This window comes from Erpetoichthys calabaricus, chromosome 11 (assembly GCF_900747795.2).
Source record: "Erpetoichthys calabaricus chromosome 11, fErpCal1.3, whole genome shotgun sequence".
NCBI classification, from domain to species: Eukaryota; Metazoa; Chordata; class Cladistia; order Polypteriformes; family Polypteridae; genus Erpetoichthys; species Erpetoichthys calabaricus.
In genome coordinates this window covers 139,532,541-139,557,954 of record NC_041404.2, presented here as the reverse complement: position 1 = coordinate 139,557,954, position 25,414 = coordinate 139,532,541, and the positions used below count along the sequence as shown (strand labels likewise).

Below are 25,414 nucleotides of genomic sequence, written 5' to 3'. Positions count from 1 at the left end.
AAGGGAGCACAGAACAGTTAAAACTAAAATGTGTGATCAAGACATTTAAGTGCGGACAGAATTTGTCCACATCAATGCCCAGAAAAATGGGTGGCATCACCCTGGCAATAGAAATGATTAATTCCATACCAGTGTCTTAATGATGCATTATTCCGAAAGCTGGAGACTTCAGACACAGAATCAAGTGTCCATTAGGCATGTTCCACCACGAGCCGTACCTGCCCTATCCAAATATGAATGGACTTTTATAAAAACCTGCAGTACAATCTGAGCAGGTCTGACCTCATCTTACCTTCACCTATAAGCCTCTTATTGACAGCAGTTATCCAAGCCTGAAGTTTTTGTGTGTGTTTTGGGGGGGGGGGGGGGAGGAATTTTTTTTTTGTTTTTATTATATTTATTTATTTTGGAGCTTCTGTAAAAAGTAAATTTCCTCTATGAGACAAAGAAAGCATAATAAAAGTAAAAATGTATTTTGTCCTTACCTCAATAAGTTTTCTCTCATAACTGGCTGCAAGGTCCTCATCTGTCACCTTGGGCTCTGGAATCACGGCTTCCCCATCACAGTTCTGGAGCACAGGGAGTCCTATAAAAATAAGAAGCAACGTTTGATGAATCAACCAGTGGCTCAGAAGTCATTAAAATATCTGCATAACTCCATGGCAAAAAAAAAGCAGACATAAGGCATTTAATATGGGGGAGGTAGTTACCCATTTTAGTCCAGAACAGGGGTGAACCCCTCACTTAAAGGAACCGTCCGCCCAAAAAAAATAAGTTACTTACCCCAAGTAGTTTGTAGTGAAAGCCAATAACAATTCTTAACCTTATGTTTTCATGCAAAATGAAGATGAAACTTTTGATAAAAAAGGGGTCTACAATGACCAGTGCCAAACAACAAAAAGCAATATCAAGAGGTCCATGAAAAAATGTCATGTCATGTTCTTAAATGTCCAGTCATAAGCTCAATACGTTCCAGTCACTAACACTAAAATATTAATAAACCATCTAAGGAAAATGTTCAAGAATGAACAAGAGTAGAACGCACTCAGGCGACCTCAAGCATTTGAACTGTAGACCCACCTCCCGAGGTTACAACTTTACTTGTCCCCAGAAGCTCTTTAAAAAATAGTAAAAATACATAAATCTATAAAACCCAAATCCCACTGACTCACTCATCACAAAATCTCCTGAACCAGGAGGACTTGGGACTTGAAATTTGGAATGTAGGTTACCTTTGGCCCATAGGTGCTCGCTAAGAAATGGTTTTAAAAATTTCGTGGTCCAAGTACGAAATTTCTTATGGTTTTTTTAGACCTGTTTGTTTGTCTGTCTGTCGGACTTTCACGAGAGAACTACTTAATGGATTTAGATCGGGATTTTTTCTACAATTTGCTTGAACATTCCGTTGATTTTGCAACTTTCCCATTGCGCTAATTATCAGAGTTCACTTGCCTTACCGATTTATTAGTGCGAATCCGAGAGAGACTCATCGGGTGGTGGGGGGGGGGCGCCCCTCCTCACTCACGCGTCTGTCTAGGGGTGTAACCTTAACTCCTCTTAGTTAGCGAACGAGAGAACTAGTTAACGGAATTAGATCTTTTTCTATAATTTGTTTGAACATTCCGGTTGATTTTGCGACTTCCCTCATTGCGCTAAGAATCATAGTTTGTTTGCAGGAGCGATATATTCGCGCTAATCCGAGACGGGGCTGTGGGCCAAGGGGAGGGGGAAGCGTGACGTCAGGGGTAGAGAGCCGGGCGGGGCCCTCTTTGCTGTCCTGTTTCACTAATATGCGGGTGAAGCCGCAGGGGATGGCTGGTAAACAGATAAATAAATATACAGCACACACACAGACATACATCTGAACACATACCAGAATGACTAAAAAAGGAAGGAAAAATTAAAAAGAAAGAAAACTTCTGACTTGGCAGTGCCAGTCCCAGCGAGGCGCATACAGGAGCCCCAGTCGCATTTTATTGATACATTTCTGCATCCTGTAACTGAGCCTTCCCTTTTATTTAGCTTATTGACTTATTTCGTGATGAACTGACGTTCAGCTAGTCGAAGCATCTTGGATATGCACATCCTCTGCTTTTCTTTACCTTTTAATCTTTGGCTTTTCATGTCCCTCAGTGCACGCTGTTGCCGATATCACAAAAAGCACAGTGCTAGCCAATGAATAAGCTGGTGCTGGACAAACTGCTAACCAATGAATGAAGGGGGGAGGCGGGTCTTCAATTCAAATGCTTGGCCATGGCTACGTGCATTCCATTTCCATTTATGAGAAGTGGTTTCTTTTTTCAATATTTTAGTGCAAATACATGTGTCTGGGCCTTTGTGCGCAAACGATGACGGGATGACCTGACATGTGGATTATGTGACACAAATAATAACTTGAGAATTTTTTCATGGACGTTTTCATATTGTCTACTGTTTTTCAGCACACACCCCTCTTATATGAGAAACTGTGTTGTCTCCATTTTGCATGAAAACGTTAACATTTTTTCTTGGCCATCACTGCTAACTTCATAGAGTAAGTAACACATTAAAAAATGATTTTTCTTTTGGTGAAGTATTCCCATAATGAGGATGCTGTGCATGAATACTAGGTGCCCCGGTGGCTCTGTAATGCTTTTCATTATACTTACTTTTTAATTCTGCCATCTTTAAATATTAATTCTGTCTAACTGACCTAAGCCTTTCCTTTAAATGTAATAGCTATGGCTTAAGACAGTACTTTCTATAATTCACTTCTTATTCCTGAGTAAAGCTGCTGATTGATCCCATAACCCAATGTTGAATAACTTCATCAATATTTTGTTTTGCAGAGCAATATAAGACGAGGCATTATACTTTAGCATATTGCTGAAATGAAAATTTCTGTCTCCAGAAAAACACAAAGAGGTTAAGAGTTAGAAATTACAGATTAGGAGAAGGGCCCACAACGACTCTACAGATCAAAAATGAAGTTAATTTAAACTGCTATACTTTAGAAACAGCTTACTAGACCCTTATTATTTATTATTATAATCAGTTTCGGTGCACAATTCTTGCAAATGAACAAAATCAGGATGAGAGCTAAGAATGAAAGGAAGGTCACAATGCTGCACTGAATATCCAGCATTCTCTCAAAAGCATGGACACCTATTGGATACCTGGCAGGACAGCTTAGCAACCGCCATGGTAGCAAAGTTAAGAATCCACAGGCGTACGTACCCTGAGCAAGCAATTAAGTGGAGCAGACACAGTAAAGCGGCCAAGGGTCGAGAAAGAGGAGATCAGGCATTGCCACTTTTACACCAACCCCATTAAAAGATGTGCTGCAGGGCTCAAATAAAACTGCAATCCAGGAAAGTAACCTCAAATGAAGACAATCGATGCAAATGTAAGCCACCTAATTGGAACTGTTAAAAAAAGAAAACAAACAAAAACAAATCCTTGATGGTGTACTGACATGGGGCGAGACAAGGCAAAATTCTGAAAATTGGATTGAGAGAAAAGACGCAGTCAAAAAGAAGGCAGAGGTCAATGTCAAAGGACAGCCAACCAATCGTCCAAAAATAAAAACTAATAACGCTAACCCAAAAATCAAAGTCTAATGGCAGAAAAAAATATGTGTTCAAAAAACCAGTAAGTCAGTCAGAAAAGAGAATCCTAATTTCGGATGCTCCAGAACCCTTAAGAGTCGACCTTTATACGAAGGTGCTCCGGAAGACGTCATGAGTCACGTTATCCCAGTGGCTGTTAGGAAGGATTACCACGACAACAACGACACTTTACTGGAGATGGTGTTTCCAATGGCAGCTACTGGAGGTCTCTCTGTCAGGAAGTCCAAGATCCGGGTACATAGGGAAGTGTTGCAACCGATTCAACTCAACTTCTCTACACTATGAGCTCCTGAGAGAGATGATGGTGTTGGGTGCTGAGCTCAAGTCTATGAAAAGCATTCTAGCTTAAGTATTTTTTGCCCAGATGGGACAGGACCACAAGAAGAAGAAATGATGGTATCCTCAGGGGTCGGGCAATTGACAAACTGGAGAAAGGTCATGGGATGGAGGAGAAATCCAGCTTTCATGTGGCCCAAGACGAGCCTCTTGATGCACTTCATGATGAACGATGCCAGCGCCATAGGGCCATAGACATTGAGGCAAGAGATGGGGGACGACTTCTTCATGGGTGTGATGGCGGTGCTTTTGGAGCATTTCATACGACCACCCGCATTGGGGAAATGTTGAAGAGTATTTTGGGCTGATCAGGTAATTTATAAGAAATTGCGTCACACTCTGTCAAAAGGACTGCCGTTATGAGATCGGATAAAGAAGAGACGCAGAAGGAGCAGATTTCAGTACTCAAAACACCCAAAATCGGCAGATCTGCCTAACGACATCACTGAAGCACGACGAGGCTGTCCAGCATCCACCTTCTAACTGAACGTCTAAATGAATAACTAATTGAAAATGCAAACATGTCATGACAGAATAGGCACAGCACTTCACATGTAGCATGCCCAGAAACCGCAATGCGTATCTAAACTCGATTTGCTGTTGTTATATCATAGGGTGGTACAATAGGTAAAATAACACAAAGATATTGTAGTGGACACTTGTCAAATGTGTGGAGCCCAGCAGCTATGGTGGTCTACGTGTCTGTCTGTTTGTCTACTCTGGCAGCGGGACTCTTTACAATGTACAAATTAATTATTAAGCTTCAGTTACCTAGTGCCCACTGACCTTCTGAATGGATAACAACAATTTGATCTTTTTATGTTCTCACAGTGTCAAGTCTTTTGTCCAGTATCTTTTACCCTATGGACTGTAGGAATTGGGGGCAGCTGTTTACGGAAGAAGCTCTGTGGACTGAGTCTTTGCAGCACTTAATTTCAGCGCCATTTACTACACAGCTTTTAACAAGTTGTACTCAGATATGTGCTTTTGTCTTGCCAATCCATCGCAGTTAATCTTCTTATATATATATATAAGGGCGGAGTGGTGGCTCTGAGGCTAGAGATCTGCACTGGCAATCGGAAGGTTGCCGGTTCGAATCCCGTCAATGCCATTAGGGACTCTGCTCTGTTGGGCCCTTAAGCAAGGCCCTTAACCTGCAATTGCTGAGCGCTTTGAGTAGTGAGAAAAGCGCTATATAAATGCAAAAAAATTATTTAAAAATTAAAAAAAAAAAAAAAAAAATTATTATATATATATATATATATATATATATATATATAAAAATGTCTATGTGTGAATCTGTCTGTCTGTCCATCCGTCCTGGAAGTGCGAGGCTACAGCATGAAGCTCAAAGAGCCGGCAAGGTGGCTCCAAGTTAACGAGTTGGAAGAAGAAAGAAGTACGAGGCTACAGTATGAAGCTGAAAGAAAGCGACTCCTATCGCCAAAGTGAAACTACCGACGAAAGACAAACTCGCTGAGCCGCTGACACACAAGCAAGGCGAGCGCATCGGCAAAACGAAACCCCCGCGGAGAGAGACTCTCGCTTAACTGCGGATAGACAAGAGGGGGAGAGGAGTACGTCCGTAAAACGAAACCGCCGACTCTGCATTTCAATTTTTCTTCTGATGATTTCAATAGTTTCTAGGAGCCCGGGCTTAATACGGCATGGGTTTACACAGCTAGTATTTTATATATAAGGATCCTTAAAGTCACATACAGGGAGCAGATCACACGACTGGAATGCTTTTAACAAAACTTTCCATTGCATAACCATAATGTGAAAAAAACAAAAAAGCTGCCCAGAAGGTGAGCAGCCTCAGTTAGACAATGCGTTGCAGGTGAGTCTTCTTTAGGGAAATAATTATTTGTGAATACACAGTGTGCTCAGCACGATGGGCAGAAGCTAGAAAGAAGAACCTAAATATAGACTTTTGTTAGAAAACCTTACATGAATGGGAAGGTGACAGGTAATGACTAAGTTGGTATTTTACAAGATCTCATAGGATTCTGAGGGTGTCAGCTTGAACTTTTATCTATGAAGAACTGAGTCACTGAAAAACAAAATTCTATAATTGTTTATTGCAGGTCATTTTCACTTTATTTTTTTTTTTTTTAGATAACTGCTAAAATGTGTGACATTAATTATGAAAAGGTCGCCATTAAGAAAACACCTTGAAATAAACAAAAAACCGGAGGAAAAATTGATCTGTGGGGGCTAAACTTACTACTGGACTTGGACTCAGTGAAGACACTTTAGGAAAATAAAGTGAACACTACTGTTTACACGTGTGTGTGCGGCACACTGGATATCACAAAGACTCCTGTAACACGCAGCCCTCTTTGCCTTTCAACATACCCCTTGTATCTCAAGCCTACCGGACCCCGAGTTCTCCAGACTTCTGTCAGAGTCTCCAATGCAATAATTCAAAAGCACCAAGTTCTGCTTCTTCATCTACCAGTAAGCAAAATTAAACAAAGTTTCTTTTTTTTTAGTAGAAGTATTATGGGTGGAATGCGGCTTTTACATACTAAAATAAAATCTCACCCTTTTGGATACAAACGCATTCAGTACTTAATCCCCCTTCTCATTCACTGATTAACTTAAAAAAAAAAATATCTTAACAATAAAATCTGCACTGCACTGGGTGTAAACCAAATGTTCAGTTGATTATTATAATATATAGAGGACCACAAATTCAGTTTGAACGGAGACGTATTCAAAGATAAAAGTAACTAAATATACAGTGGAACCTCGGGTCGCAACCATAATTCGTTCCAAAACTCTGGTCGTAAACCGAAGCAATTCCCCCCATAGGATTGTATGTAAATACAATTAATCCGTTCCAGACCATACGAACCGTATGTAAATATATATTTTTTAAGTTTTTAAGCACAAATGTAGTTAATTAAACCATAAAATGCACAGTGTAATAGTAAACTAAATGTAAAAACATTGAATAGCATGGAGAAAACCTTGAACAACAGAGATAACTAACATTGCAAGAGTTGGCGCTATACTGTAGCCTTATGACCCGATCGCTGTAAACATTATTTTTTTTTTTTGAGTTTTAAGCACAGGGAAAAAAAGGAACATTTGAACAAATCCAAACTTTTTTTAAAAGCCAACCATTAGCAACGAAGAAAGTAACATTGCAGGAGTTCACGCTAATAGCATTACAACCCGATCGCTGTAAACACTCTTTTTAAATGAGTTTTAAGCACAGGGGGAAAAAAAGGAACATTTGAAAAATGAGAAAAGTAACATTGCAACAATTCACGCTACGAACCGAAAAATGAACATTTGAAAAACCATAAACCACCAAGAAAACTAACCTTGCATGAGTCGAGTTCTGGCATGAAGTGAGGAGGAGAACAATCTGGTCTCGTCGCAGTTGAAGACTTGTTGTGGGATGTAGCCTTCGTCCTCCACTAATTTTGTGAAATTTTTCACGAATTCTTTCGCAGCTTCAGCGTTGGAACTAGCAGCCTCTCCATGCCTTACCACACTATGAATGCCACTTTTCAAACCATCTTCTACTGCCTTTAAATTCCTCACTTTCGCCACTTGTAGAAGGATAGTTTTGCAGCAAATCGCCATGAATCTTCCTGGCTTTCTCGCATAACATCGCCTCGCTTACGCTATCCCCTGCAAGTTGCTTCTTGTTCAGCGACACTAGCAACAATTTTTCCACCTCTTCCAGCACTTTCCACCTCTGCTTGGTTAACACTGTAACTCCTTTTGCAACATCGGCTGCTTTAATAGATTCTTTCTGCTTTAGAATAGTTGAAATCGTAGATTTTGACTTCTTGTACTCGGCGGCAAGATCAGTAACACGAACGCCACACTCATACTTTTCAATAATTTTTTTCTTTACTTAGATTTCAATTTTCTGCAAAACTTTCTTCTCACCACTCTTCACTTGCTTAGAAGCCATGGTTAACTGCAAAAGCACACAAAATACTGTAGAGCACAAAGAGTTCACAGGTAAAGCACGCACGTCTGACTGAGAACAATGAACAGGGAGAGGTTGAACATGTGCTTAAATACAGTAATCGGCGTGTATGAAACAGAAGGGAAATGAAGCACAGCACAAAGAGTTCACAGCGAAAGCACGCATGCATGTGCGAGCACGCACGTCTGACCGAGAACAATGCAACACGTGCGGAAATCATCGGCGCGCACAAACCGAAAGGGAAACTGCCATGTTCGTGTACCGAGTATGTGGTCATGAACCAAGGCAAAAGTATGGCAAACGTTTTGGTCGTAAACCGATTTGTACGTGTAACGAGACGTTCGTGAACCGAGGTTCCACTGTATATGGTGGAATAAAACCCCTTCACTTTGTGTTGGAGATTTAATTTAATTTTGCCTGGAAACATTTGCTCATCAATCTACACTCAAAAATCCATTATGAAAAAATGAAAACACATTTGCAAATTTTTCAAAAATCAAAAACTGAAATCCCTCCATTCTAGAAGTATTTGGACCCTTATTTTAGTACTTTATAGAATACCCTTTGGCAGCAATTCCACCTTTGGGTCTTTGTGGTAGGTCTCTACAAGCATCGCATACCTGAATTTGGGACACTGAACCCGTGTTTCCCCTCTCAAACACCGCTAGATTGGATGGGGTGCGTCTGTGGACTGCCATCTTCAGGTCTCTCCTCTCCAGTTCTAAGGCTTTGGCTGGTCACTCAGACTTGTCCTGAGGCCACTCCAGGGCTGTCTTGGCTATATTTTTTGGGTCATTGAACCGTTGGCCCACTGTGACGTGTTTTTTTTTTTCTTTTCCCCAAGGACCTCTCTGTATTTGGCTACATTCACCCTTCGCTGTCCCTTTTCCTGCCACCTCCATGCTTCACCACAAGGATGGCATTAGTCAGATGATGAGTGGTGCCTGGTTTTGTCAGACAAGGTGCATGAAGTCCTGCCCAAAGAATCCAATTTTTATCTCATTAGAGCAGCAAATCTTTTTTCTTCATGCCCTCAGAGTCCTTTATACTTGGCTTTGGTCCAGCCACTCTATCACAAACACCTGATTGAGGGAGTGCCACTGAGATGGTTGCCCACTGACAGGTTCATCCACCTCAGCAGAGGACTTCAAAAACTCTGATGGAGTGAACACTGGGTTCCTCGTCACCTCCTTCTTCTGCCCAGTTACTCAATTTGGCAGGATGGGCAGCTCTAGGAAGACTCCTGGTGATTCCAAACTTCCTTAATTTCACAATTTGTGAGGCTCCTGGGAACACTCAAATCTTTAATAGTTTAATCCTCTTGTCGTGATCCGTGCTACACCACAATTTAATCGTGGAGATCTACAGAGACTTCCTTGGATTTCATGGCTTGGTTTTTGTGCTGACATACAGTATGAATTGTGCAACCTTCAATACACGTGTGCCATTTTAAATGATGTCCAGTCAATCCAGTTTGTCATACGTGGACTCCAGTCGGGTTCTTGACATGTCTCAAGAAGAATGAAACCAAACCAGGAGGCACCTGACCACAATTTGGAGGGTCGCATCAAAGGGTCCAAATACTTCTAGGAATGTGAGAATTCAGCTTTTGATTTTTTAATAAATTTGCAAACCTTTCTGGAAACACTTATTTGGTTGGTCATTATGAGCTGTTGAGTGTAAATTGCTGGACAAAAATGGCAAATGTATCCATTTAAAATGAAATCTACATCACAATAAAGTGTGCAGAAAGTGATGGGGTCTGAATTCACCGCAGCAACAAGGAATGAGGAATGCGGATGTTTTGGTCCCTCACAAATAGATGAGAGACCCAACTGCCAGACGTCGCATATTTTAGATACTGAAACATAATTGGGGGGGGAGTTGGGGTCAAAGGCTGTACCCCTAAAGCATTCGCACGGACATAGACCCCCGTCAGGCAGCACGTAATTGGAAAAGTGAAACTGTGCCGAAAACTCAATTGGCAGTCGTCTGATTTGACATACCCTGGGATTTCTAGTTGACTACTCAAGTGGTTCTCAATGTTTAGTCCTGGAGGGTCCCCTGCGGCTGCAGGTTTTTGTCCCAATCCGTTTCTACTCTTAATAGGGTGCCTTACCTCAGTTAAGCAAGCCATTATTTCCAATTTTCTTTGTTATTTACAACCTAACAATTATTTACCAATAAGTACACAAGTGGATAACACTGAAGTAGCTGCTCTCTTCAGTCATTTGTGCATGTGTCTGCTCAGTTCAACCGTAATCGTCTGTTTTCAGATACAATTAAGAAAGCTGTAGCTCTGCCACATATATTCTATAAGGGCATATTATTGTCACACAAGGGCAAATAAAGGGAGAGTTTAAGGGCTCAGATAATTGATCTATTCCTCCAGAAAGCCAGAGGGCGCTGTCAACTAGTGCCTTTTCTCTTCCTCTCTCTGCAGACCTGCAGATTGACAACCATAATAATAATAATAATTCTTTGCATTTATATAGCGCTTTTCTCACTACTCAAAGAGCTCAATCATAGCACATGTGACGTCATTTCCCGTTTCTGCCCGCCTGGACTTAACTCTTCCTGCCCAGGACCTTAATCTCCAGAAGCAACATCATCTTGAAATCAGTCTGACAGAGACTCTCATCATTTTGATGTGTTTCATAGTTTTATACCAAGCGTAGTACTTGAATATACTGGGTTGGCCCTCGTGGTGCCCCAAAGATTTCTAATCTCTCTTTGTCTCATTATTACAGTGGCGTTCTCAGCAGGATTTTGCGAACATTGTTGGCCGATAAAGAATGTAATGTTTTACAGTCTGTGCTCTGTGTAAACTCAGTATACAGAATGGAAAGTTTACTTGAATGACTCTCTATGTTATTTGGGGAGGCTGTACAGTGCATCCAGAAAGTATTCCCAGCACATCACTTTTTCCACATTTTGTTATGTTACAGCCTTATTCCAAAATGGATTCAATTCATTTTTTTCCTCAGAATTCTACACACAACACCCCATAATGACAACGTGAAAAAAGTTTACTTGAGATTTTTGCAAATTTATTAAAAATAAAAAAAATTGAGACAACACATGTACATAAGTATTCACAGCCTTTGCCATGAAGCTCCAAATTGAGCTCCAGTGCATCCTGTTTCCCCTGATCATCCTTGAGATGTTTCTGCAGCTTCATTGGAGTCCACCTGTGGTAAATTCAGTTGACTGGACATGATTTGGAAAGGCACACACCTGTCTATAGAAGGTCCCACAGTTGGACAGTTCATGTCAGAGCACAAACCAAGCATGAAGTCAAAGAAATTGACTGTAGACCTCCAAGACAGGATTGTCTCGAGGCACAAATCTGAGGAAGGTTACAGAAACATTTCTGCTGCTTTGAAGGTCCCAATGAGCACAGTGGCCTCCATCATCCATAAGTGGAAGAAGTTCGAAACCACCAGGACTAGAGGAGAGGACCTAGAGCTGGCCAGCCATCTAAACTGAGCGATCGGGAAAGAAGGGCCTTAGACAGGGAGGTGACCAAGAACCCGATGGTCACTCTGTCAGAGCCCCAGAGGTCCTCTGTGGAGAGAGGAGAACCTTCCAGAAGGACAACCATCTCTGCAGCAATCCACCAATCAGGCCTGTATGGTAGAGTGGCCAGACGGAAGCCACTCCTTAGTAAAAGGCACATGGCAGCCTACCTGGAGTTTGCCAAAAGACACCTGAAGAACTCTCAGACCATGAGAAAGAAAATTCTCTGGTCTGATGAGACAAAGATTGAACTCTTTGGTGTGAATGCCAGGCGACACGTTTGGAGGAAACCTGGCACCATCCCTACAGTGAAGCATGGTGATGGCAGCATCATGCTGTGGGGAACTGGGAGACTAGTCAGGATAAAGGGAAAGATGACTGCAGCAATGTACAGAGACATCCTGGATGAAAACCTGCTCCAGAGCGCTCTTGAATACAGACTGGGGCGACGGTTCATCTTTCAGCAGGACAACGACCCTAAGCACACAGCCAAGATATCAAAGGAATGGCTTCAGGACAACTCTGTGAATGTTCTTGAGTGGCCCAGCCAGAGCCCAGACTTGAATCTGATTGAACATCTCTGGAGAGATCTTAAAATGGCTGTGCACCGATGCTTCCCATCCAACCTGATGGAGCTTGAGAGGTGCTGCAAAGAGGAATGGGTGAAACTGGCCAAGGATAGGTGTGCCAAGCTTGTGGCATCATATTCAAAAAGACTTGCGGCTGTAATTGCTGCCAAAGGTGCATCGACAAAGTATTGAGCAAAGGCTGTGAATACTTATGTACATGGGATTTCTCAGTTATTTTTATTTTTTATTAAATTTGCAAAAACCTCAAGTAAACTTTTTTCACGTTGTCATTATGGGGTGTTGTGTGTAGAATTCTGAGGAAAAAAATGAATTGAATCCATTTTGGAATAAGGCTGTAACGTAACAAAATGTGAAAAAGTGATGTGCTGTGAATACTTTCTGGATGCACTGTATATAGACAATCAGTTAATACATACATATATATTTTTGATCTTTGGATACTGCAATGCAATTGCTGCCAATTTTTGTCTTAACGTGACTGCTAGCTTTGGGAGGGGAAAGCCAGGACAACCTACAGTACAGTAAGACTCAACTGAGAGTGTAGCGTATCTTGCCTTGAGCTTAGGGAGATTTTTACAAAGAAAACTCCACAGAAAAGTGAATAGAAAATAAGCATTTAAAGACACAGAACAAAGGAAAATATGTCTTAATTAAGTGTAAAATCTTACATTACTTTAATTTTCTAATTGAAAATGAGGGCTAGCCGCAGCACGGCAGGCTGGTATAGGAAATGCGGGTGAGATAAAGTCTGAACGGCAGTAGACACGATCAGATGCGCTCCCCCTTCCAGATGATCTTGAAGTAAGGAATCATTTCATATGCAATCTGAACTCAGAAAGTACTTTAATTTCTGTTGCTGTGGTCTGTAAACAAAATTAAATACATGCATGAAGTCACAACGTTACATACAAGTACACATTTTAACTACTCTGCACGTGTAAGTTTAACAAACATTGGAACCTCTTTATATCAAATTATCTATAATAAACTTACTTTTCCGCAAGGATGCACAGCATTAATGGCTCAAGTGATATGGGAAAAGGACAAACTATTCTCACAACATGCAGCAAGTAAACAAAGGAACAGATAAAGCAACGAAGCCTGAACTTTCAACTGGAAAGTTAGAAGTGTTTTCTAATATTCTGCCAATAGAGGTCGCCATTTAACCTGGCAACGGACTTTATGACACTAATAACAGACGAAAAATGGGTCAGCTGATTAAACAATGAGATCAATTAACAGTTACAGTGACTGACTGATTGAGAAACTGGATAGAATGAAATCTGGTAGCGACGGTGGGCTCTGACGACCAAGCATTGAGAGCCACTGGTCTTATCTGACATATTCGTCAAGTTTGACAGCGGCTCCAACTAGAAGTTGTGTAATCAGATATCAGCTTAAAACTCTCCTAGGCCTCGGCTACAACAATTTGCAGTTCACGTTTAAAATCAGCGTGTAGCCCTTTACACACCAAACGGCACGAACTGGCACTGACGGGTGTTCCTGTGGGGCTTGTGTTTTATTTATGTGTATGGTTGGCATACACAGCCGGCACAGACCCTTACTCTGCTCCCCTTCCACAGTTACAGAATATCAACAGTCACCTTTTTTTTAATAATAACTTTAAACTTTCACTTGCCTTTATTTTTTTTTTTGGGATGAGAAATAAATAAATTCCTTAGACTAAAATCATAATCCTCAGAGCGGCCGAGATAAACAGGGACATCAACTGGCTCCACGTCCTGCCAAATTTTTCAAGACAGACACCAGGAATTATACGCAGATAAGTACTCGGAAGCGGGAATTAAGTCTGGTATCAGTCACACACATTTACATCTCTCCTCAAGTCAATGTTAATTTATGGAAATTAAAATATAAAAGACTCAAAATAATTTACTTGTACTTCTGAAGCCTTTTTTTCTTTTAATCTGGATTACTTTTTTTCTCCTTTAAAATCAATCAAAACTCTGGAGGAAACAATCCTATCATTTTGATTCTATTTTTGTGGGATTATAAAGCAAATACAGAGAGAGATCGGAGGTACTTTTAAATCTTGTAAAGGGGTTAATTAGGTGTGGGACATTGTAATGCAAGATGGAAGATACAGAGAAATCGCTCCTGCTATCACACCTAGAACGGATTAACAGCTTATGCTGCTGCAAAAATCGGGGCCATCTATCATCGTCTGCTTGTTTAAAACAAGGCACACTTTGAAAGTCGGAGTCTATTGTTAAGAATGAGAAGGAAGCAAACACAAAAATGCTCTTTTGGGGGGCACTGTCAAGATGACATACTGTGCAGTCTCTCTTGGTAAAGCCACTCTGCAGAATAGTGGTGGGTGGTCTGAATCATTGGGGATGATCCCCCCCAAATTCACACTTCAGGATGTCCTCTCCAAGACACTCCCTGACTAGCAATGAAATCTTAGAGAGTCAGTAATTTACTTAACACGTTCAAACAAACTGCAGGGAGGCATTCAAAGTTCTCAAATGCATGAAGCCAATCTCACAGTTACCTTTGACTCTAGCATGTCACTTAAAGCACATATTACAAAGTTGTCCAAATCAGGTTTGTTCCATCTTAAAAATGTTAGGAAATTAAGACGCTTTCTAAATAAACAGGATTCTGAGAAATTAATTCATGCATTTATTTCTAGTAGGATTGACTACTGCAATGCGGTGTTCACTGGATGTTCAAACTGTTCTTTATACAGCCTCCAGTTAATCCAAAATGCGGCTGCAAGAATTATTACAAGAACTAGAAAATTCGAACACATAACTCCAGGACTTAAATCCTTACACTGGCTCCTGGTTAAGTTTAGGGCAGATTTCAAAATCCTCCTTTTAACATATAAAGCATTAAATGGCCGAGGTTCGGCTTACTTGTCTGAACTTATCATGACTTGCAAACCTGAGCGCACATTAAGATCTCAAGATGCCGGTCTGCTTAGGATTCCAAGGATTAATACAATAACAATGGGAGGTTGAGCTCTTAGTTACAGGAGGCCCCTAAACTGTGGAGTGGTCTGCCTGCTACTATAAGAGATGCCCCTTCAGTCTCAGCTTTCAAATCCCGGCTGAAGACTCACGACTTCAGTTTAGCACACCCTGACTAGAGCTGCTGATTAACTGTACAGACTGCATCTCTGTTGTTAGTCATGAGCACTAAAACATAAGTAACATGATAGTTATAATTGGATGCTAACCCTCACCCATTCTGTTTCTCTTCTCGGTACTCAAATGTGGCATTTGGTGCCACGGCCAACCTGCCAAGTTGTTTTGCCTGCCTAAGGTAAAGTCATCTATGATGGAGGATCGCAGAAATCGTGGGAAAGAGGGGTCCTTTCATCGGATTGGCTGGCCCAGCGCTGTTTCAGCCGTGGAATTGCCAAATGGGGGAGGCAGCTTGATAAATGAGGTCTCCAGGACTCTAAACATATCCAAATCATATTATGGGATATCATCTACTGTTAAACTCTGCTACGTACTTCTAAAATTTTTATTTTTATACTGTATTGAGGATGACTTGTGTTCTGTTCTGTGTATTGTATTATATTGACCTCCTTCTTTGAGACACCCACTGCACGCCCAACCTACCTGGAAAGGGGTCTCTCTTTGAACTGCCTTTCCCACGGTTTCTTCCATTTTTTTCCCTGCAAGGTTTTTTTTTTTGGGAGTTTTTCCATATCTTCTTAGAGAGTCAAGGCTGGGGGGGCTGTCAAGAGGCAGGGTCTGTTTAAGTCCATTGCGGCACTTCTGTGTGATTTTGAGCTATACAAAAATAAATTGTATTGTATTGTAATGCCCGTCAGCGTTCCCTGACAAGGGCTGTGCCAGACTACTGCGAACTAAGATGCGCTATGTGGACGCGTTCAGGTGTTTCATCATTAACAGGTGCATAAAGTCAGGTGTTTCTCTGTTGACAAACATGGGGTCATCCCGAAGAGCTCAGTGACATTAAACGTGGCACTGCCATTGGTTGCCACAACTTAGTATTTGGAATTTCTGCTCTGCTAGATCTGCCACAATCAACTCTAAGTGTTGGCATCGAGGAGCAACAACAGCTCATCCAAAAGTGGTGAACCAGGCTGACACCATGAGAAAAAGACTCTTTGGTCTGACGAAACAAAAATGGAACTCTTTGGGAAGAACTCCAAGCACCCTGGGGAAGCCCAGGCACCGCTCATTGAAAGACCTAAAACCATCTCCACAGTGTCAGCATGGTGGTGGGAGCATTACACTATGGGGGTGCTTCTTAGCAGGAGAGACAGGAAGACTGGTGGGAATTGAGGGAAGGATGAAAGCTGACAAATACAGAGAGGTCGGTCCTTGAAGAAAACCTGCTCCAGAGTTCACGTCACTTCAGACTGGGGCGATGGTTCAATGACCTGAAGCACACTGGCGGAAACGACACTGGAGACGTTTCTGTGTGTCAAAGCCCAGTCTTAAGCCAAAGAGAACGTGCATGGAGAGACCTGAAGATGGCAGCTCACAGGCACCTCCCATCCAATCTAACAGAATCTGTGAGGATATGACAGGAAGAATGAGATAAACTTCCTAAATCCACGCGTGAAAAGCTTGTAAAGACCAAGCCACAAATTACTCAAAGCTGGACTTCTCGCCAAAGGTACTTTGAATGACAAGTCAAAATAGTTCTAGAAATGAGAGATTTCAAATTTCTAATAAACTCACAAAACTTCCTGAGGGCATGTTTTCACTTTGCTGATAGACAGACAGACAGACACACACTTACTTTAGTAATCCCAAGGGGACATTCACATACTCCAGCAGCAGCATACATATAAACAATATTAAATTAATGAGTGATAACAATGCAGGTATACAGACAGACAATATCTTTATGGGATGCGGAGTACAGGTTGAGATGCATAAGTGGCAAAAGTAATCATTTAAAATTAATCCTATAACACAAAAAAAGTGTGCATAAAGCAAAGAGGTCTGAATACTTTGAATCCACTGTACACGTCCTCTGCCCCAATATCTGCAGTAGGTAAGCCCCCAATCTCAGCCACTACCAGATGTCAAAAAAGCAAAACTCTGCACCGACAAGTCTCACAATTGTACAGGTCTTCCTCCCGGCCATTAGCTGCCTACTGATCAATGAAAGGCAGCTCCATTTAATTGATGACAGCCAATTTGTCTTTGAGTTGCCAGAGGATTTGATTTTCATCAGTAATCCTACTCTATTATTTATTTATTTTTTTACATGTTCTCCATCAGTGTGTGTCAGACTCAGAGATTTATTATTGATGAAGGCCCAGAGTCACTTTAGCAACACTGAAACAAGTTTTCATGTGCAGTCCTGGGAGAGTCCCGGGTCTTCACAAACACTACTGTCAAAAACAAAGCAAAATAAAGCAAATAAGAGATCATAATGGAAAGATGCACACTGAGAAACTGTAAATTAGGACAAAAAAAATAAAATATACTGAGGAGTGCTGGAAAGCAGGATAATTCCACAAAACCTGAAGCACTGTGGCAGAAGCGGACGTGTTAGATGTAAACTTTCAAAGCAGTGACTACCAGATTGGATTTTATTTCACTGCTGGAACGTAAGTGTTAGCTGCCCAGCGTAGGAGTAGAGTGGACATATGATGGCCACCACAAAAAGTGACCCTGACAAGTAGGAAGAGAACAGGAGTCTCACTTAACCTTCAAGGGACAGGCTAGAAATGCATAGTGACTACACTGTCAAAACATTCTGTCTGGCCTTATTCAAAGTGACCGTCAGAGTACAGAGAGCCTCACCTGAACGCAACGAAGGCAGACAGCCGCAGGGCATCACACGGTAATGAGGAGGGAGGAGGACAGAAGCTGAAGGCAGGCTTCACTGCAGAGGAGCAGGTCACCCGTCTTGGCAGCAGCAAGCGCCCCTCGTGTGTTTCTGATCTGAAAGTTATTTCACTTTACAAGAGAGAGGCATTATTGCAAGGGAGAAGAATATATTTAGTCAGGTAAGGCCTACGTGTGTGAGAAAAGAGCTGAAATGGCTACTCGGTCACCTGCACGGTTAATGCAGCAGAGAAAACAAAAGGAAAGAAAGTGTGTCAGCCTGCCAAAGGCCGAATTATTGTAATGCACTTTCCAAAGTGCTGCGAAGCATGATCAGCAAATACGACGTCCGTGCAGGCACTTGCTCAGTTTTGCCATCCTGCTTTTTCCGTCACCTAGCAAAAATTTGGGTGGTATGAGTGATCAAGTTTTGATAATGTGACATCAACATCATTTACTTTCAACATCTTCATAGCAACAGACACACCTGTCAGAACAGCTGGCATCAAACTGCCAGCTCTTTGAAAGTGGATGTGGAAACGCGCAAAACAAAATGGAAGCAAATTCGAGACAGATACGTCCGCGCAAAGTGGAAAATGTCCCAAGAAATAAAGCGGGGATTAGGCCGCTGCAAGATAATGCAGTGTAACGGAAGGCTGCATTGCACCTACAACACAATCAACGTGCTTGCTTTGATGTTTGATGAATGGTTCGATGCCGGGACACAAATCATCAAACTTAACTGCTGATATACAAAAAAAAGTGTTGATGGTGTTTTTCTTCATTTATTTATTGTGTAGGAATTACAAGAGTCCAATATTCCCCAACGTAATGTCTCACATACCATCTTGTGTGTTGCTCTTGCTGGCTTTTTTTGCACCTTCACAGCCAAAGAGGACGTTGTTTTCTCACCATGATGACTCCTCACATTGCCATCTGCTGGAATCCTCCAGATTTACAGCACATAAAGTACACACAAGTATAGTCAGCACACCGCTTGAATGGCAGCCGTGTCACATAGCATCAAATATATCCTGGCCCTAACTATGGGATGTTACCCATTTTGTAAAGGAACATTGTTGCTGACATAAGGTGCTTTCCCACCTCAGGCACTTTGTTTTCAGGAGTCCATGAGTTCCCGTATGATGTAAACCCTTGAGCGACTTATGGCTCCAACAACACAACAGCAATAAACAGATCTGATCAGAGGATGTGACGAATGTTAGGTGATAATATACAAATAACAACAGCAGCAAACATAAATAATAAGGGCAGCCAAACATACACATAATTGACAAGAACCATTCTTTCAAGTAACACCCTGTCCCGATGCCCATATTTTACTGTCTCAGTACCAGCTGGTATTTTAAAATCCTTTAGAAAATGTTGAGCTTAACTTAAATATGAACACCAAAGACCACGCAGGCTATGGCTCATCAGCTTGCTCCTACGCCAGGTTATATATTTCCAATCGTTCCACGTCTTTCTTACAGTCCTCCATAGGAAAAGTCTGATAACATGAAAACATAATTTATCTTTACTGGCTTTGTACTTCAAGTTTTCAGCTCTGTTAATCACTCAGTTCAACCCCCTGATTATGTGTGCTGGCTCTTCTTATACCTTATTTTTTTGTTTAACTAGGGGGCTTCACTCGCCAACCCCCCAGCCTGCACTACTCACCAGCAACTTCGCATCTCTGCCGCTCACGTATGTGGATTTCACTTTCACCAAACAACAAATCTTTTAATTCTCGCAGATACACCTCTTCACTGGGAAGAAACACTACGTTTTTTTTTTTTTTTCCCTGATGGCAACACGAATTAGACTACAGTGGTGTGAAAAACTATTTGCCCCCTTCCTGATTTCTTATTCTTTTGCATGTTTGTCACACAAAATGTTTCTGATCATCAAACACATTTAACCATTAGTCAAATATAACACAAGTAAACACAAAATGCAGTTTTTAAATGATGGTGTTTATTATTTAGGGAGAAAAAAAATCCAAACCTACATGGCCCTGTGTGAAAAAGTAATTGCCCCCCTTGTTAAAAAATAACCTAACTGTGGTGTATCACACCTGAGTTCAATTTCCGTAGCCACCCCCAGGCCTGATTACGGCCACACCTGTTTCAATCAAGAAATCACTTAAATAGGAGCTGCCTGACACAGAGAAGTAGACCAAAAGCACCTCAAAAGCTAGACATCATGCCAAGATCCAAAGAAATTCAGGAACAAATGAGAACAGAAGTAATTGAGATCTATCAGTCTGGTAAAGGTTATAAAGCCATTTCTAAAGCTTTGGGACTCCAGCAAACCACAGTGAGAGCCATTATCCACAAATGGCAAAAACATGGAACAGTGGTGAACCTTCCCAGGAGTGGCCGGCTGACCAAAATTACCCCAAGAGCGCAGAGACGACTCATCCGAGAGGTCACAAAAGACCCCAGGACAATGTCTAAAGAACTGCAGGCCTCACTTGCCTCAATTAAGGTCAGTGTTCACGACTCCACCATAAGAAAGAGACTGGGCAAAAACGGCCTGCATGGCAAATTTCCAAGACGCAAACCACTGTTAAGCAAAAAGAACATTAGGGCTCGTCTCAATTTTGCTAAGAAACATCTCAATGATTGCCAAGACTTTTGGGAAAATACCTTGTGGACTGATGAGTCAAAAGTTGAACTTTTTGGAAGGCAAATGTCCCGTTACATCTGGCGTAAAAGGAACACAGCATTTCAGAAAAAGAACATCATACCAACAGTAAAATATGGTGGTGGTAGTGTGATGGTCTAGGGTTGTTTTGCTGCTTCAGGACCTGGAAGGCTTGCTGTGATAGATGGAACCATGAATTCTACTGTTTACCAAAAAATCCTGAAGGAGAATGTCCGGCCATCTGTTCGTCAACTCAAGCTGAAGCGATCTTGGGTGCTGCAACAGGACAATGACCCAAAACACACCAGCAAATCCACCTCTGAATGGCTGAAGAAAAACAAAATGTAGACTTTGGAGTGGCCTAGTCAAAGTCCTGACCTGAATCCAATTGAGATGCTATGGCATGACCTTAAAAAGGCGGTTCATGCTAGAAAACCCTCAAATAAAGCTGAATTACAACAATTTTGCAAAGATGAGTGGGCCAAAATTCCTCCAGAGCGCTGTAAAAGACTCATTGCAAGTTATCGCAAACGCTTGATTGCAGTTATTGCTGCTAAGGGTGGCCCAACCAGTTATTAGGTTCAGGGGGCAATTACTTTTTCACACAGGGGCCATGTAGGTTTGGATTTTTTTTTCTCCCTAAATAATAAAAACCACCATTTACAAACTGCATTTTGTGTTTACTTGTGTTATATTTGACTAATGGTTAAATGTGTTTGATGATCAGAAACATTTTGTGTGACAAACATGCAAAAGAATAAGAAATCAGGAAGGGGGCAAATAGTTTTTCACACCACTGTATCTCCGACTTAAAAGTATAAAATCCGAACAATATGTTCAATCTCTCTTCGCTGTTCCGTTATTTCACCGAGTAATAATTTCCATTTGTTTGCGCTAATGCGATCTTTACTATCATTTTTTTTGAGACTTTCGAATTTTAGTACTTTCATTATCTCTAACCTGCTCTGCATGTGTATCGTGCCAACATTTTGAATTCTTTACAACATTCTACTTTGTCTTCTACTCTTTCTCTTTTATTTCCGGCCCCAGGCCTGGCTAAATCTCTTGGCACAAAGTCTCGTCTCACCGGACGTGAAAGTGTCTCTCTGAGAAAACCACATCTTGTCTCTCTTCCCAAGATTTTTTTTTTATTATAATAATTGAGAGTTATAAGTACAGGTACAACTACAGAGGCCTCTCAGAGACTTTCTTCAAGTTGCCTGTCCTGTTCTTTACTGTTTCACATTTACTTCTTTTACAGCATTATAAAGGAAAGCAATGTCAACAGACAAATACATACATGGAGCCCTGTTACAAAGTAAGGCGCGCTTGGGAGTCCACGGGCTCTACCCCATCCCCCATTCCTTCGACATCACAGGGGACCACCCCATGTGGGAGATATAAAGGGAGCAAGCCAGGGGTTATACAATTATTTAGGGGGTGAAACTAAAGACGCAGGAACACGTTTCCACTTTCCTGGTTCCGGACTCAAAGAGGTCCTGGCTGAGGGCCAATTCTTATTTTTTTTTAACATATTTTGTGTTTATTTCTTCCATCCCCCCCCCCCCCCCCCATTTTTTGTGCTTCAATTCACAGCATGACACGGTGCATCAGGTAGGCGACAGTGTGGAGGGATATGGTGTGAAGTGTGGCACCCCATTTTTAATCGATAACCCTCCAAAGTCCAGCACGATTCACCACCCGAGCCCCAACCATGATAGTTCCTGGTTGAACGAAAAGTACATACGCTGGAACCAAAAACTACACCCAGGAACCACAAATAGCCCGATGATACAAAAATCCCAGAGTTTCTAAAAAGTCCTCGGTTCCTGTGGTTGGAAAGCGCAGACAGGCTGTGCCTTCCTCAAACCTGAACTGGACAGAGAAGGTATCAGAATGTTCTGTGAGCCACTTTTAGAGAATCTGGAAAACCCAAGACAAAGGCTTATGGAAAAACAAATGATTTAAGGGTCTACAAATTAAAACCGTCGAGAACGGATCACAAGGTGAAACAAAAAAGATGTGATGCTAAGATCTGGCTGTCTGTGCAATAATAAAATGTGGCAGACCTGTGACCTAAGCGAGCTGCTAAAGCTGGAAAAATTATACAACCCTGAGGAAGGCTGCAACCCCATTAAGTCAGAGTAAAGCCTTCTTTTACCCAGGCTCCCTGCAAGCAGAAAATGACTGTCAATGACAGAAAGACATCTAATTGTGAGTCGGTAATCAGCCTAATCGACCAGTCCTGTGCATCGCTGCATCAGAGATAGTGTCCGCCTTCAGAACGTTACATTACTACACGCTGATGTTACAGTAATTTTAAACGACAAGGCAATTTCATGCAGAGATAGATAAAGTGTACGCGGGATACATTCGGTATCTACACGTTGGCAGACGTGAAAGAAATTGCATCATTTTAATTTCACCCTATTTCTTTTAGATAATAAAGAAAATGAACCTGGGTGCCAAAAAAAAATTGCTTTAATGACTTGAACAGCAATGGAGTATTAAGCACAACACAAAAAGTGTGGTGTCGAAACAGCAGAGACTATTAATACTCTTTTACGCCACTGTGTTAAATATTTTTTATGTCCCAAATTCAGGGAAACACGAAGTTCATGTCTAAAGAGGTGCTCTATGTTGGAGTTTCATTTGACAGGAAAGAGGAAGAAATTCAACAGAAAGCAAAATCTGGGATTGCGTGGCCGATCTGGCAGGGCCGCAGATTAAAACTGCTTACCTTTTCTCAGGAATGCAAAGGTCAGGTGGAGTCCCAAGGCTTTAATAGCCTTCAGCCACTGAATAATTAGAGCAGCCACTGTAAATGTTCAACGTTTTTTGTCAATAAAAGTATACCCAGTGTATACTATACAGGTCAAGGACTGGCAATCCCGACTGGGAGGCCAGTGTGATGGAAGGACAGGGGAAGATAATTCATTGGGGTTATTTTCTTCCTCAAAACGCATGGTGGCACCGTCCCTGGGTTATGGTGCCTCTACAGATACCCACAGTGCAGGTTGGAAACTACAGTTCCATGGAAGAGGCCTGTTGGGTTCCATAGGTGCTACCAGGGGATGCTGAGGGGATTAATGGCCCCTACTTTGTAAGGCTTCAGTCTTACCCAGAAGTGTTTTTGAGACACTCCAAGTACTCCAGTGTTCTGTATAAAAGAGAGCCAGAGTCGGGTGAAAATAGATGAAGCTTACCTGGAGGAGCAGAGGAGAGAAGGAAAAGAAACTTAAGAATTGCAGTGTGTTTGGGTTGTGCCCTTTTTTGAAACCTCTGCATAAAGTAGTTACAAGATTAAACAATTTATTTCAAACTGAGACTTGTGTCCGTGCAATTGTGTCTGGAGTTTAGGGTGCTGCAATGCCCCCTGGTGGCCACAGTGTATCTCTACAGTATACACACACACAGTGGGTTCAGAAAAAGTCTTCACCATCACTTTGTTCACATCTTCTTATGTTGCAGCCTTGTGCTAAGCTTGCTTACATTCATTTTTCCTTCATCAATAGCCCAGAATGACAAAGCAAAAACAGGGTTTCAGAAAATTTAGCAAATTAATTAAAAATAAAACTAAAATATCCTATTGACACAAATATTCAGACCCTTTTACCAAGTACTTATTTAGACCCCTTTGGCAGCCATTCCAGCCTGGGGTCATCTCGGGTTTGACACCACAAGCTTCACACACCTGAGTTTGGGGCTTTTCTGCCATTCTTCCCTTCAGGTCCTCTCATGATCTAGCAGGTTTACTGGAGACCGTCAGTGGGCAGCTCTCTTCGGAACTCTCCAGAGATATTCAAATTGGGTTCAAGTCTGGGCTCTGGCTGGACCACACAAGGACATTCTCAGAGTTGTCTCTAAGCCACTACGGGTTATCTTTCCTTTATGCTTAGAGTCATTATCCTGCTGGAAGATGAACCTTTAGCCCATTTTTAGGTCTAGAGTGCTCTGGAGCAGGTCTTCATTAAGGATATCTCCGTACTTTGCTCCAGTCAGTTGAAAAATATCCCCAAAGGATGATGCTACCACCACCACCACCATGCTTCACCTTGGAATGGTATTGTGCAGGTGATGAGCGGCGCCTGGTTTCCTCCAGACATGACACTAATCTTGCTTCTCATAGTCTAAGAGTCCTTTAGGTGCCTTTTTGCTTCCATGTGTCTTTTACAATGGAGGGGCTTCTCTCTGGCCGCTGTGTCAAAAAGCCCAGATCAGTGGAGTGATGCACACACATTTTCATTCTTCTGACTACTTCAGCCACAAAAAGAATGTATGGAAAACAAAAGGATTCCCATCTCCCTCTTATTAGCCTAGCATGAAGAAATGTGGAGGTGTGTGTCTGATCTCATCCACTGACGGATGGATGTGCAGCCTGGTGTTAGTTCTTTACCTAATATACTGTTGCAATACGCTAGGTTTGGCCGAAACCATGTACAGTCGACCCTTGATATACGACCGGCCTGACATGCGAACAACTTGATTTACGACCAACATCTTGCGTTACGACCCGAATGCGGTCATGTGTATCCGCTTGCGCAATTGTAAACAAACAGCCAAGAGCGTTCGTAAGCATCAGTCGCAGCCCAGATACGTGTGTTTGTGGAAGTAATTTCGGTCAGTGCAGTGATTTATATAATTTATTTCGATAATTGCTAAGGAAGGAAGAGAAGGTAACGAAGGTAAAGAAAGTGATCACAATCAAAACGAAGAAGGAAATTGTGCGGAAAAATAAGAGTGGTGTTCGTGTGATCGATCTCACTAATATGTACAGCATGTCGAAATCCACCATCTCGACAATTTTACAAAGAAAAGATTTGTATAAGGAGGCTCCTTCCAAACAATAACCACCTTCCATTTCATTCTCCTCCTCCCTTCCTGCAGCCCAAATATATCAAATTAAATGGTGAGTACAGTATGAAGTTGTTTCTGGTAGGCTAGGCACTTTTTATAATTTTTTGG

The 25,414-nt window shown here is 41.7% G+C and overlaps 1 protein-coding gene across 1 annotated transcript in view; it reads right to left on the bottom strand.

The window, feature by feature from the left end:
• snx29 (sorting nexin 29) overlaps window positions 1-25,414 on the bottom strand; it is a 477,274-nt gene that overhangs the window by 195,757 nt on the left and 256,103 nt on the right. The window contains exon 15 of the mRNA XM_028814109.2: window positions 486-586. Within this exon, the coding sequence (XP_028669942.1) occupies window positions 486-586 (101 nt within the window). The remainder of the gene's footprint in view (window positions 1-485; window positions 587-25,414) is intronic.